Genomic DNA, 13,250 nt, shown 5'->3' with positions numbered 1-13,250 from the left:
CAAATCCCAAACTAAAATATATTATTAAGAGGGAATTAGGTAATCTCTAATTTCTATCTATCTATCTATATATATATATTCATGTTAATTATAAATGTGATGTTATATTATTAATTTATAATTATGATAAAATATTAAGTTGAAAATTTCTATTATAATATTGATAAAAGAACTTTGATTTAATTTAAATTACGTTTTACAAATTTTTATTCCTTTCAATTGTCTAAAATAAAATATAAAGTTATAGGCAAAAGACAAACAATTATATAAATTATTTACAATTATTTTTAATTTTCCTGAATATTATGGATCTGTTGAGTACCCAAAAATTCCACAGGAAAAAACTGGTGAACTCACATGGGCCCAAGTCCAAAAATCAATGAACAGAGTCACTCCGGGCAATGAATATGAGATGATAGGTTCTTATTTGATTTTTAATCCAGAACAGGCCGTGATAAAATCTGGCCCGTAAAACAAGGTTGGAAATATAATGGGCCGGGTGAAATTCGGCCCATAGCGATGACAAGGTGGAGCATGATATATAAAACTAGGGTTTCTCAATTCCCATTTCTACTGCTGCTGTGTTGTGAAGGTGAACAGTTTCTACGATTATCTGTTGCTTAATACAACAACCCTTAGCTTCACATCATGGCGGACAAGGCTGTTACCATCAGAACACGTAAGTTCATGACCAACAGGCTCCTCTCAAGGAAGCAATTCGTGAGTCTCTCTTTTTCCAATTTATCTATTTTTTTCTTTTCTTGCAAAATTCAATGACCTTGTTGATATATTATTTTAGATCTGAAAGTATCAGCAATGAGTTTTTTTTTTACTTTTTTTTATGCAGATCATTGATGTTCTTCATCCAGGGAGGGCTAATGTTTCAAAGGTACTTGTTCTTTTTATTACTTAATTTCCTAGGTATTTTCATGATTTTGAAGCAGTTATTTCAGAATCACTATTTTTTTGTTTTTATGTTTTAATGATTTTTAAAGTTTTTTAAACTTGAAATTTGCATTACCTGATGGGAGAATTTGGCTGTGTTTTACTTAAAGGCCGAGCTGAAACAGAAGCTGGCAACCATCTATGATGTTAAGGACCCCAACTCTGTGTTTGTGTTCAAGTTCAGAACTCATTTTGGAGGTGGCAAATCCACTGGATTTGGTTTGATTTATGATTCAGTTGAGAATGCTAAGAAGTACGAGCCCAAGTACCGCCTCATCAGGGTGAGTTTACTCATCTTATTATGTGGGTTTTGTTTAGGACTGGTTTTGCCATTTAAATCCTTTTTAAACTACTATAGTATCCATTATACTGTTATTGCTCATGCTATTCTATTATTTTGGGTTTGAGAGGGAGGGAGGGAGTTTAGTAGACCAGTTGCAATTAGTATGGGGTAGTGGTTAAAAACTTAATAGTATATACTGTTTATGAGCAATAAATATGACTTAGTGTTCGAACATCAGAGAAGTATTCTCTAGTATGGAGTGATTGCTGCGATCCGTCTTAACTAATGCCATGATTAGCTCACAAACTATGGGTATTAGTTCTTTTTAATGTTGTATACTGTATTATATATGACAGCTCCTTATATTCTATAAAAGGTAGTTATGTTCTTCAAAAACCGCATATATGGCTAATGACACCTGTAACACTATTAAAACAAAATCACTGTTGGTATTATTACCTGTGAAGCTTTCCTAACGTTCCATCTTGTGATGTATGCTTTTGTCCTCTATGATCTTTGAGAATTGGATGTTACAATTTCCCATCTAAGTCATGCATGCTTAGTTGTGTGATAAAACTAATTGAAGTTTTCTTGTATGTTAGAATGGACTTGATACTAAGATAGAGAAATCCAGGAAGCAACTGAAGGAAAGGAAGAACAGGGCTAAGAAGATTCGTGGAGTAAAGAAGGTAATACCAATTATTGTATTGCGGATGATTGTTGACCTCTTAATCAGTCTTCTTTGAATAAAATAATAACACCGGTGTTTGTTTCTTTGTGTAGACTAAGGCTTCTGATGCTGCCAAGGCTGGTAAAAAGAAATGATTCTTCAGCTATTCTGTTTTGATGTCAAGGTTCTTTTGCTGTTGGTGTTTTCTGATGGCTGTTTTATTTTCCAATAGCTTTTCTAGAATGAGATATTTGTCTTTAAGTGTTAATCCTGTTTTCAATTTGATGATGTTCACTTATAACTTGAGATTGAGTACTAGCACTGTTAACCTTTAAGAGTTCAATAGAACACTTTGGTCTGCTATCTTTAATAGTTTATGATAATGAATTCCAGTGTTGCTTGATCCAGCTCAGTTATTTACTTGTGGAATTATTTTGATTGCATCAACTATAGCAATCTTGACAATGCTCATTAACTGGTTTTGAAGACTAATTACGTTGGACCATGTTTAAGTCTTCTATGGATGAACTGGTCTGTACTTCTAGGACAGTGAACTCTCCTCCAGGTCTTGGGTCATGAGATATTATATATAAATGATGTAGCGCACTAGAGGTCTGTTATTTTTCCACTATCGAATTTCCACAAATAATTATTTTCTTCAAAATAATGTTGTCAAAAGCAAGACTCTTCAAACTGTTACGCAGTTAATAGTTGTAATCGGTTCTGTAAAGTTTTAAAAAACTAATCATAATCATAGCTTTCAAGGTACATGTTGCTCATATAAGAAAAGGAACGACCATTTTAAAATGGCTACAAACTTGATTGTTTGGAAGTACCTTAGTAGGGAAACTAAGCACCATGTGATGCCTTCAAGATTTACTATTAATTTAGAGTATGATATATATCATTGACTGTTATTATACCATTTATTAATGCATAAATATTAATATAAATGCATAAATATTAAACTCGTTAATTTAACATCATATTTAGTACAATATATTTTTATTTTTATTTCATAATTTTGTATATTCGAAGTAAAGAGACAATGCGATTTTGTTATTCATGATATCACGTGCATGCTTCTTAAGATTAAAAGGTTGGTTTGATATATTTGGTACATGTAGCATCCATTTGATACCAAGGGGTGTGTGCTTCATACCCATTTTTTTTTGGGTATAAACACACTGAACATATAAGCGGTTATGGTTCCTATAAGGAATAATATTTGTAAATTAAGCCTTACCATATGAACTACTAACTGGTTTAACTACCTTGATGCGTTTATAAATGGAACTAAAAGATCACATCGGATTCAAATTTGATCAGATCTTCAGTTCTTTAATGTAATAATGAAACTAAAAGATATACTTTGGATGCATAATTGAGCAGGTAGGCTCTCCCACTTGGCAGACAATTCAAATTAATTGTACAAATAACATAACTCTGTCAAATATTACATGACCAGAATATATATCACTTTGGAATGTTATCCATTGATCCTCCTTATATAACTTGGAAAAATGGTGCAAAAGTGAACATATCTATGGGGGAACAAACAACTCACTGAATAAATAAGTGGAATAAAAATATGATTAAAGTATTAAACCACTAGTTTGACAATTCCCACACACGACCTGATAGTCACAATCCATGAATTACTATACTTTATTACTATTCTTTGGCGTATTTAACAACATACATATTTGGCTTCCATTTAATATGAATATGATATAATAAATGAACACAAAAATTTAATATGAATATGATATAATAAATGAACACAAAAATTTAATATGAATATCATATGATAAATGAAATCAAAATACACAAAAAGTGCATGGGGGCAGTTGTACATGTACATATTATTATAAATGTACACAAAAAGTACACGCCTTTGGTATATTATAGAAAACCTGCAATGAAAAGAAATATGAATATTAGTAAATTATACAATTAGTCTGGTATGTTTAAAAGGTAATTAAATAAGATATACTTACTTGTTCATAGATTTTGAAAAACCTTTTGAACACAACATTGATTGTAGTGTTAATTATTTTTCCTCTTTGAATATAAACATGATTAAAGTATTAATCCACTAGTTTGACAGATTCCCACAAAATGACAACATAAAAGGACGTGATAGTGATAATCAATGAATTACTAAAATAGAATTAAACAAGTTTAAGAATGACCATCATCTAAAATAACTCAGCCAATTACCAAACGGAACTTTGACTATACTGAATTGCCCATGACGCACATGATGAAGGTACCTTTTCGCTAACATCAAAGACCATAAAAACAAAAAACAAAAAACAAGCCAGGGTTATCTTAGGAAATGTGGCTGCAAAGAAAATTTATATAGATAAATCAATCCAAAAATATGCAAAAACACAAATATATGGAAATGGTTCATTTAACATCAAAACACTGACTTTATTGTTCCGTGAGTTTGGAACGTCTTGGTTTTCAATATATTGGCTTTTCATCGTTGCAGACATTACAAGTGAAGTTGTACTAGGTAATTCTAATTTTCCAATCACCATTTTTTAAGCTGAGTATTCTACTTCTCCAGTTTTTATTTCTATCTGCAAATGAGTGCTTTCGTTTGTTGGTGGGTCTTGTTGCTACAGTACTTAGCCTTGACTTCTCTTTAGTGTTCAAGAGGAACTAAAAAACTGAACTTTTGTTTTCTGAAATACTTTGGTTGGGTACTTGGGTTAGTGAAAACCTGTTTAGGGAAACAAACCAATAGGCAGAGCTTGTACTTGTTGGTGACCAATTATTTTATAGAGAATAATATATCTCCTCGTATCAGGAGATAACTTATCTCCTTCTAGTCAGTAAAAATGTGATAGGTCTGCTATTTTGTTTATTTTTTAAAATATTTTTATAAAAAATGATGAAACATGACACATGTCATAATTTTACTGGCAGTCCTTATACCAGTAGATACTCCATTCCCTTATTTTACATTATATGATATATTATACATATGTATACTTAAATAGCTATAAGAGTATTTGCATTTTCAGCTATGTTCTTTATTTCTTAGTTCTAACCCTTCACTGGTCCAGCTTCAAAGTCTTCTTGAGTAGATAACATGGAGCCAGAGTGTGCAATCAAGAAGGATGTCACTGAAGTAATATTTTGTCGTCACAGCAAATTCTTTTCCATCTTTTCTGTTTTCCTCTTCTTGTAGTTTTATTTATTTTTTTATGTTTAGTTAACAAAAATTACTAACTATTTTCCTCCCTTTTCCTTGTGTAGTTAATAGGGCATACCCCAATGGTGTACTTGAACAACATTGTAGATGGGTGTGTGGCCCGAATTGCTGCTAAGCTAGAGTCAATGCAACCCTGCTCTAGTGTCAAAGATAGGCATGGAATTCCCCCTTTCGACAAACTAGAGTTGTCTGGAAATGTAAGATTTTAAGATTTCCAATTGAGAATTTGCAATGACAATCTTGTTTTCTCACTCAGGATAGCACTTAGCATGATCAAAGATGCTGAGGATAAAGGCCTTATTACACCTGGAAAGGTTAGTCGCGTTAAAGTTCCATATCTAGAGTTCAAGGTTTCAAATTGCGGCACACAGCCTTAATTATAGCCGCAATATTGCAACTTTGGTAGTCTCTGCAATAGCATTGTGTCACATTAGCTGCAATTTCTCGCAATTACAATAAATACAATATAACCAAAACTATTACTTTAGGAGCACGATCTAGATTCTAGTTGAGGCCTATGGCCTGCAATAATACAACTATGCACTTTTAAACATGACTTTTATTTGGACAACAATCTTATTCAAATTTTAAATACCATTTTGTTACATGTGCTTTTTTCAGGCTATACCATAAATCATTCATGATAATCAATATGATGTAAAGAAGTATATTGTTTATAATATTGAATTGGGGGATTTTCAGGCACTTATTGTATTGTGTTGTCCTTATTATGAATATATGATCTAAACAAGTATACTGTTTTTTGAATAATGGTTGAAAAGACTATCCTTGTTGAGCCTACAAGTGGTAACACCGGGATAGGATTGGCATTCATAGCAGCGTTGAGAGGCTATAAACTTTTAGTGACTATGCCATCTTATGTGAGTCTTGAGAGAAAAATTGTACTGCGAGCCTTTGGAGCCGAGGTATATCTGACTGACCCTGCGAAAGGAGTTGATGGGGTTTTTGAGAAGGCAGAAGAGCTATTAGCCAAGAATCCTGGAAGTTATATGCTCCAGCAATTTGAAAATCCTGCCAATCCATTGGTATTCTCTTCATTCATATTTCCTAATTTGGTTGCCAGCTTGAGAAAATTTACAGCCTATTAATTTTAATTTTTCATCCTTGTAGATTCATTACGAGACCACTGGCCCTGAGATTTGGAAAGACTCGGGAGAGAAAGTTGATGCTTTGGTTGCTGGGATAGGAACAGGTGGCACAATAACAGGTTCCGGGAAATTCCTCAAGGAGAAAAATCCAAAGATCAAGGTTGACTTGTTTACCTTGCATGCTTTCAGGGATTAGTTTTCTAACCTTTTTACGCTAACTTTATGATTTCTGATGCTTTTCCCCATTAGGTATATGGTGTAGAACCAGCTGAAAGTGCAGTCCTGAATGGAGGAAAGCCAGGTGATTTCTTCATTCTGTATATTTCTTTCTAATCTTAGGTTTGGTATTTCATTGTGCAAGTATTGGGCTCTATTATGGGGACATGGAAGGTAAAAGTTAAGACATCCAAGACTCATTTGTTATATTATTTTCATCACTGTATCACACTATATGAGTAAATTTGTTATATACTTATATGGCATGAAAAAAGAGAATTGGAACCAACGCAACCAAGTACTAATAGTAAGGGAGACCGTGAAACCTTTCTGCAGTAAGACTTTTTTATCAAATCTTCTATCTGATCACGTGTGTAGAAGGGGTGGAGTCATACCAAACCAACCATAAAAGAGTATGGACAATGAAAAAGTTGGGAGGAAAGACGTCATGCTCGAGCACCTCTGCCTCTGCCTTTGTGTGCAGATGTATTGAACTTGAACAGAACCTGATGCTACCAAGTTAAAGGTCAATATCAATGTGTTTAGACCAAGAGTATGGCTCTGGATCTCATGGGAGATAGGTGATGATAAGGTCATCACAATGAAAAACAATGGGAAGCCTTATGTGTGGTGCTTATTTGGTGTAGGCCGTTTCTTCAAGTTGGCCATAAGATAAAATAAAATCAACACGCTTAATATCAGATTGCTTAACGGATCATCTTTTGAAACTGTTTTAAAACTTTATATTCAGGCAACACAATTACACATCCACCTGTTTTCCCATTTGGATTGATCCAATTAACTTTTGGACGTAACTGTTTATATGATGTTTGAAACTGAATTTAGTCCTGTTGATCATTAACTTCACTCATAATCTACTTGCTAATGTTATTAATTTGAGTTCTCAAACGTGTTTTCTATTAAAAACCGTACGTATATTCTTTAACTTGAGTAGGTCCTTAGACAACCACATGAGGCTGTTTACTGACCTTTTATTTCATTTGCATATGTCAAAGGTAAGCACCAAATCCAAGGGATTGGTGCTGGTATCATTCCCAATGTGCTGGATGTTAACCTCCTAGATGAAGTTTTTCAGGTAGCTCCTGATACTGACATATTCATACTCAATTTTCAATTTTGATCATGAAACTGGCCAATTGCTTTTATTTGGAATAATGAGATTCTGTGCATTAAAACAACCTCGTTATTTTTTGTGGCTAAATGTACTAATGTAGTCTTATCATTTGTTATTTTTATGTTTCAGGGAATCTACTAGAACAATCTTATTTAGATTATATACAGATCTATCTCATTTACTACTGAATGTCTCAACAGTATGGAGTGCGGGAAATGAATATTTGTTTATTAATTGAATTGAATAAAAGGTTTCAAATTAAGCAAAAATATGCAAGGAAATCAGAAGATGATTATTTCATCATTTTGTTTGAAAGTATGGTATCTGAACAGGACAAAAGTCCAATTTTAAGCATTATGGAAGCTCTCATTATGTTAGCCGAGAGTAGCTCAGGAGCTTAGAGTGAGATGATCTTGAGCTGAGAAAGTAGTCCAACTGTGTTATTGAGCTGAGACTAAGTTGAGCAGATTCTAAGTGTGCCAAGCATAAATGCAGCTCTTGATTGTTTTCACTTTCTCATATCTGTGTATAACTTTTGTTAGATATTACATGCTTCCCACTTGTCTTAGTGACAAGTCTGGCAATCATGTCTGAATCTGGACAGTTTTTTTTCCCTCCATTTTTTGGAAGCTAGCAAATCCTTGGCATGTGTTGTATGAATAGTTAAGCAACATATCTAGATATATATTGTATATTATATGTGATACATCAATTGGCAAGGGACAAGAGTAACATCTTGGAGTCTCGAAACATGTTAAGGTTTTTGAGCGTATACAAATGTTTCCTTTCCTTGTACTAAATATGGGGGGGTTCAGTCTTTGACTAACAAGGTTTTATGAACTGCAGATTTCAAGTGAAGAAGCTATAGAAACTGCTAAGCTGCTTGCCTTGAAAGAAGGTTTGCTGGTAAGGAAACCATAATTTGTGGCTCTTGTTATTGAATTTACAGTGACTTCAATGCAGCTATTCCTACTACATTTATAAATGCAACTTTGCAAGTGTGAAGGTTACGGTTTTTCATGGTGATTATATGGATAATTATTTTGCAGATGGGAATTTCATCAGGAGCTGCTGCAGCAGCTGCAATAAAGTTGGGGAAGAGACCAGAAAATGCTGGAAAGCTCATTGTTGTAAGTCTGAAATTCCCGATAAGTTTATTATACACGAATTATAAGACAACTATCTTGCTGCAAAATTTCAAAAATTGCTTAACTGCAGTTTATTACTTAATATGTATCAGTGTATGCTGAATCAGGTAATTTACTCTGGTTTTGTGCAGGTGGTATTTCCGAGTTTTGGAGAGCGTTACTTATCTTCACCACTATTTGAATCCATTAGGCATGAAGCGGAACAAATGACAATCAGCTAATGTTCCGTTTGGATAAATAGCTTAAATCTTATTCAATAAGTAGTCATCAATAAAGTCCAAATAAGCATGTTAGATATGAAGAAGGCACTGGCAGCATATGTTATTGTGTGCGCTTGGGATTTTGATCCAAGCAAAAGGAGTTTATTCAGTTTACTATTATGTATGGTAGTAATTGCTGTAAAAACTTGGTCACTATGCATTAAGAAGAGGAACAAAATTGAGTAGATAGTTGCATTTGTTAGTGTTTCATCACGCAACATCTTAAGTTGACAATTATTTTCAGACTACGATGATGCTAACGACAGCAGAAAACGAAACAAACTTTAAGAATACCTAGTATGTGGTTTTGTTTTTCAACTCTTGAAAATTTTCGTTTCACTAATAACCTCGATGTTTATGTTGTAATCACAGTCAGTTCCTACAATGTAAATCTCAAGGAGGTCATAGTTATAAAACAAGAGAAGTATATGTTGTAATGAACCTAAACTCCATGGAAAGCCAGTTCAATTTTCCTTCTTTTTTTTCCAATGCTAAGTTGCTCCTTTTATCTTCTTAAAGAGTGTAAGGACACTGGTTAACAAGACTATAATAAAATATTGCATGTCTAAAATAATAGCTCAAAATTCGTTGCTAAAATGCTAAACTTGGAGATGTTGCAGTTCAACTAGTGGCTGCTATTTAGAGTTGTGCAATGGTGGAGTGGCAAATAAAACCTGGTCAATGCATGTTCAAATCGAATCAGGGTTCATGTTTGTTAATAGTGTATCCATTATAAGGTAATTCTAACAAAAGACTAACAAAAATAGTTAAATAACATTAAAATTTTACCAACATTCAAACTTAGAATACTTCTAAGTTAATAGATCACAGATGAAATTCATGCATCTAGTCTTAATTCATTTGTATGGTAAATTAGTGTATGAAGATGTGAACTGAAGACCTTCTTTTAGTTTCTTTTAGATGAAATGATATCAATCACAGCATAGATCAAATTGTAGAATTTTAAGGGGTATATTAACGAGTATTCTAAGGAAATTATCTAAGGAATAAAAAAACTAACATTAGAAAATTAAATTCAACATTTTTGATATGTTAAATACATTATTTTCCAATGTCAAAATACTTATTTTACCTTGTTAAACAATACATGGACAATTTTTAAGATTTCTCTAATTTAAAAACAAAAAAAATTAACTTTTAATTTAATTCCTACGGCTATATATGAGCAAGTACCAGTATCATATACTTTCAATCTATAATTAAATCAATGTAGAAAGAAAAATAAAAGATTTTACCCAAGAAATTGTCTTGGTAAAACTTGTTTGCCTCTCTACTTCAAGGTTCCCTCAATGAAGGTCATAACCTAAGCCACATGCCTTCCTGATAAAATATTTACTAATCCAAGTAAAATATAGTGTTCTCATGGTCAAGTCTAGTATACAATTTAAAATCACAATTATTTGATGTGCATACACACAACTTTAGGATATGGTATTTTGTGGAGTCATTTTCATTGATAGCAAACAATACCACAACTTGTCTAGTCAGTCATCCTATGATGCAAGATAAAACAGCGATCAATTTTCAAGTATAGATTGGACGCCCACGGTGATGAAATATTAGGAAAACTCCAAGCGTGTACAATGTTATATAATTTCATAAATACTTACTACCATTCATATCCAATTTTATTAAAATAAGTTTCGACCAGTCAATCTGACTGAGAATTGGATACTTGATTAGTTTGGATTGCTCATTTCATGGAACATTCTTCAAAATTAGTGTCAATTATTCGACTCCGCCAGTTCAAACATAATACCAGTGAGTTAATTATATTTTAAAATGTCAAATAATTTCATTCTGAAAGAAATTTTTTTGAAGTTTTTAAATTACTTATAATTTTGTTTGTCATTTGTTAACTTATGTTCTAACATAATTTAAGTTGTTTAATTAAATTTTAAATTTACTTGTACATTTTTTTATGTGATTAAAATATGAAATTTATGTTGTTTGATGATATTTCAAACTTATTTGTGATATTTTATTGTAGTAGAATCTTCTTTTTGATTATTTAGTTTATGTGCTTGTATGATAATATTATTTTTCAATTTAAATTATAAAGTTATTAAACAATGTTAATCAGTATTTTATAATTTTTTAATATAAAGTGACTAAATTATACTAACCAACTAGAAACTTACCTATGCATTAGCATGAGCTAGTATCTTTTTGATGCATGATTAAGAATATATATATTACATATGTATTCATATGATTAGAATACATAGGTTACTTATGCCTTTATATTATTAAGAATATACACGTGACTCATACATTCACATGGTAAAAAAACTACACATGTTATTTGTATATTTCATTGCTAAGAACATACATGTTACATGTGTATTTGTATAGTTAAAATATGTATGTACATGTGCATTTGTATTGTTAAAAGCATATATGTTACTCATCATTCACCTGTTCAAACACATAAAGAAAATAAATGAAAATTTCGAACTTGAATTTTCTAATAAAAATATGAAACCGAAATATGATACTATGTGATTTATTTTTGAAAATAAATATTTTAAAAGTTGTAGAAAATGAAATAACATTTTAAATTTCATATTTTTTTAAATGAAAATAAGGAAATCAAATCGTGATACAATATGAGTCTTTTTATTAAAATTATTTAAAAGTTATAAAAAAACTTCAATTCAAAATTTTATTTTTTCGATTATAATATGGAAATATTAAAATCAAAAGAATCTGAATTGTGATATTAAAATTCAGTGGGAAAAATACCACAAAAATTTGATGAGTGAAAAGTAAAGTAATTTTTAGAGTAATACATGTTTTTTGTTTTGAAATTATTAAGAAATACAATAATAAATTTAATATTATTATATTATTATAATAAGGAAATGAAATATATGGTGTAGTCATCACAGATAAAAAAAAGTCTTATGGTATATTTTTTGTTTTAAAATTATTAAAAAAATACAATAATTAATTTAATATTATATACTAATATAATAAAGAAAGAAATTATATAGTGTAAAAATGTACACATGAAAGAAAGTGAAACATTTTAGAGGAAAAAATAAATGGGAAGTTGACATATGACAATAAATAATGTGAGATGATATTCTTTTATTATAACCGGTTTGAGCCTCTCATCTAACCGGTTTGAGCATCTTATCTAACCGGTTTTGCATCAAATCAGTTTGACTAGGTTAGCTTAAGCCTACAACTAGTGACTCGGGTGGTTAGACCGGTTGGACCGGCCGAGTCAATTAAAAAATATCTTTTTAAAAAAGTACCAAATCGATGTCGTTTTCAGTGAAATTAGGTACTTTTAACTTATTTGTAGTTATGTTTGTCATTTGTTAGTTTACTTATAACAAAATCTTCGTTGTTTAATTAAATTTTACACTTATTGTACATTTTTTGTTGTAGTTAAAACACAGTTCATATATTATTTGATATTGTTATCAACTTACTTGTGTCATTTTATAGTAGTAAAATCTTCTTTTTTGTTGTATGATTAGACATGATAATGTTTTTAAATTTTGAGTATACGATTATGAAATATCGTTATGTAATATTATGAATTTTTAGAATTTTAATGCAAACCTAGTTAACCGATCCAACCATTGATGTACTGGTTGAATCAATGACTCATTAACATGTCATTGATCGGTTCGAATTAAATAACGCCGCATAAAATATGCCAATAAATGCCACTATCTCAACTATGGGAGTAAATTATCTTCACACCCTAAATTTTGGTTGTTATTGTTATAACGAATAAAGGCTGCAAGTTTGTAAAGACTGAAATAAAAATGATATCTCAGAATTTGTTGTGACAGTGTGGCTTGCGGCTCCAGTTGCAGTAGCAGTTAGATGGCAATGGCAGTGCTGCAGTCTCAATTTGTGATGTACATACCAAGGAGCCCAAAAACCTAAGTTAATGCATCTTCCATCCAATTCATCATAACAGTTACACGAACTACGAATTCTGAATATAAAGACAAAATAATTCAAATATAAAAATAATACATCAACCACTATTCATTTCCATTATTAGTTATTCATAATTGAAAATAAATATTAAATGATATGGTAAATCTAAAAAGCAGATAGAAAATGGTAAATCTAAGAGTTTTATATACTATTAATCAATCATTTATCGTTCATTTATAATCATTATTGACTTTTCATAAAAGTAACACAAATAAATGTTCGATGTTGAAAGATGTGCTGATGGTGTATAAATATTTACACCGTAATA

At 31.3% G+C, this 13,250-nt stretch overlaps 2 protein-coding genes across 4 annotated transcripts; both read left to right on the top strand.

Annotated features, from left to right (window-relative positions):
• LOC109334973 (40S ribosomal protein S24-1-like) lies at nucleotides 554-2,264 on the top strand. Its single transcript, XM_019570977.1, has 5 exons — nucleotides 554-720; nucleotides 848-889; nucleotides 1,056-1,226; nucleotides 1,831-1,917; nucleotides 2,012-2,264. The coding sequence occupies exons 1-5, from the start codon at nucleotides 649-651 to the stop codon at nucleotides 2,051-2,053; spliced, it is 414 nt and encodes a 137-aa protein (XP_019426522.1). The 5' UTR covers nucleotides 554-648; the 3' UTR covers nucleotides 2,054-2,264.
• On the top strand, nucleotides 4,315-9,109 carry LOC109335741 (cysteine synthase-like). Of its 3 annotated transcripts, none has more exons than XM_019571906.1 (11): nucleotides 4,315-4,422; nucleotides 4,979-5,043; nucleotides 5,172-5,281; nucleotides 5,384-5,441; nucleotides 5,910-6,173; nucleotides 6,259-6,396; nucleotides 6,486-6,537; nucleotides 7,469-7,548; nucleotides 8,434-8,493; nucleotides 8,637-8,717; nucleotides 8,867-9,109. In XM_019571906.1, exons 2-11 carry the CDS (start codon nucleotides 5,005-5,007, stop codon nucleotides 8,954-8,956), a joined length of 972 nt encoding a protein of 323 aa, XP_019427451.1. In that variant the 5' UTR covers nucleotides 4,315-4,422; nucleotides 4,979-5,004; the 3' UTR covers nucleotides 8,957-9,109. The 3 variants fall into 3 exon arrangements, with proteins under 3 accessions (XP_019427451.1, XP_019427452.1, XP_019427453.1); XM_019571907.1 differs by lacking the exon at nucleotides 4,315-4,422 and adding an exon at nucleotides 4,572-4,671; XM_019571908.1 differs by lacking the exon at nucleotides 4,315-4,422 and adding an exon at nucleotides 4,575-4,675.

The sequence above is a fragment of the Lupinus angustifolius genome, chromosome LG20 (genome assembly GCF_001865875.1).
Source record: "Lupinus angustifolius cultivar Tanjil chromosome LG20, LupAngTanjil_v1.0, whole genome shotgun sequence".
Taxonomy (NCBI): Eukaryota; Viridiplantae; Streptophyta; class Magnoliopsida; order Fabales; family Fabaceae; genus Lupinus; species Lupinus angustifolius.
This window is presented reverse-complemented; position numbering and strand designations above follow the sequence as displayed.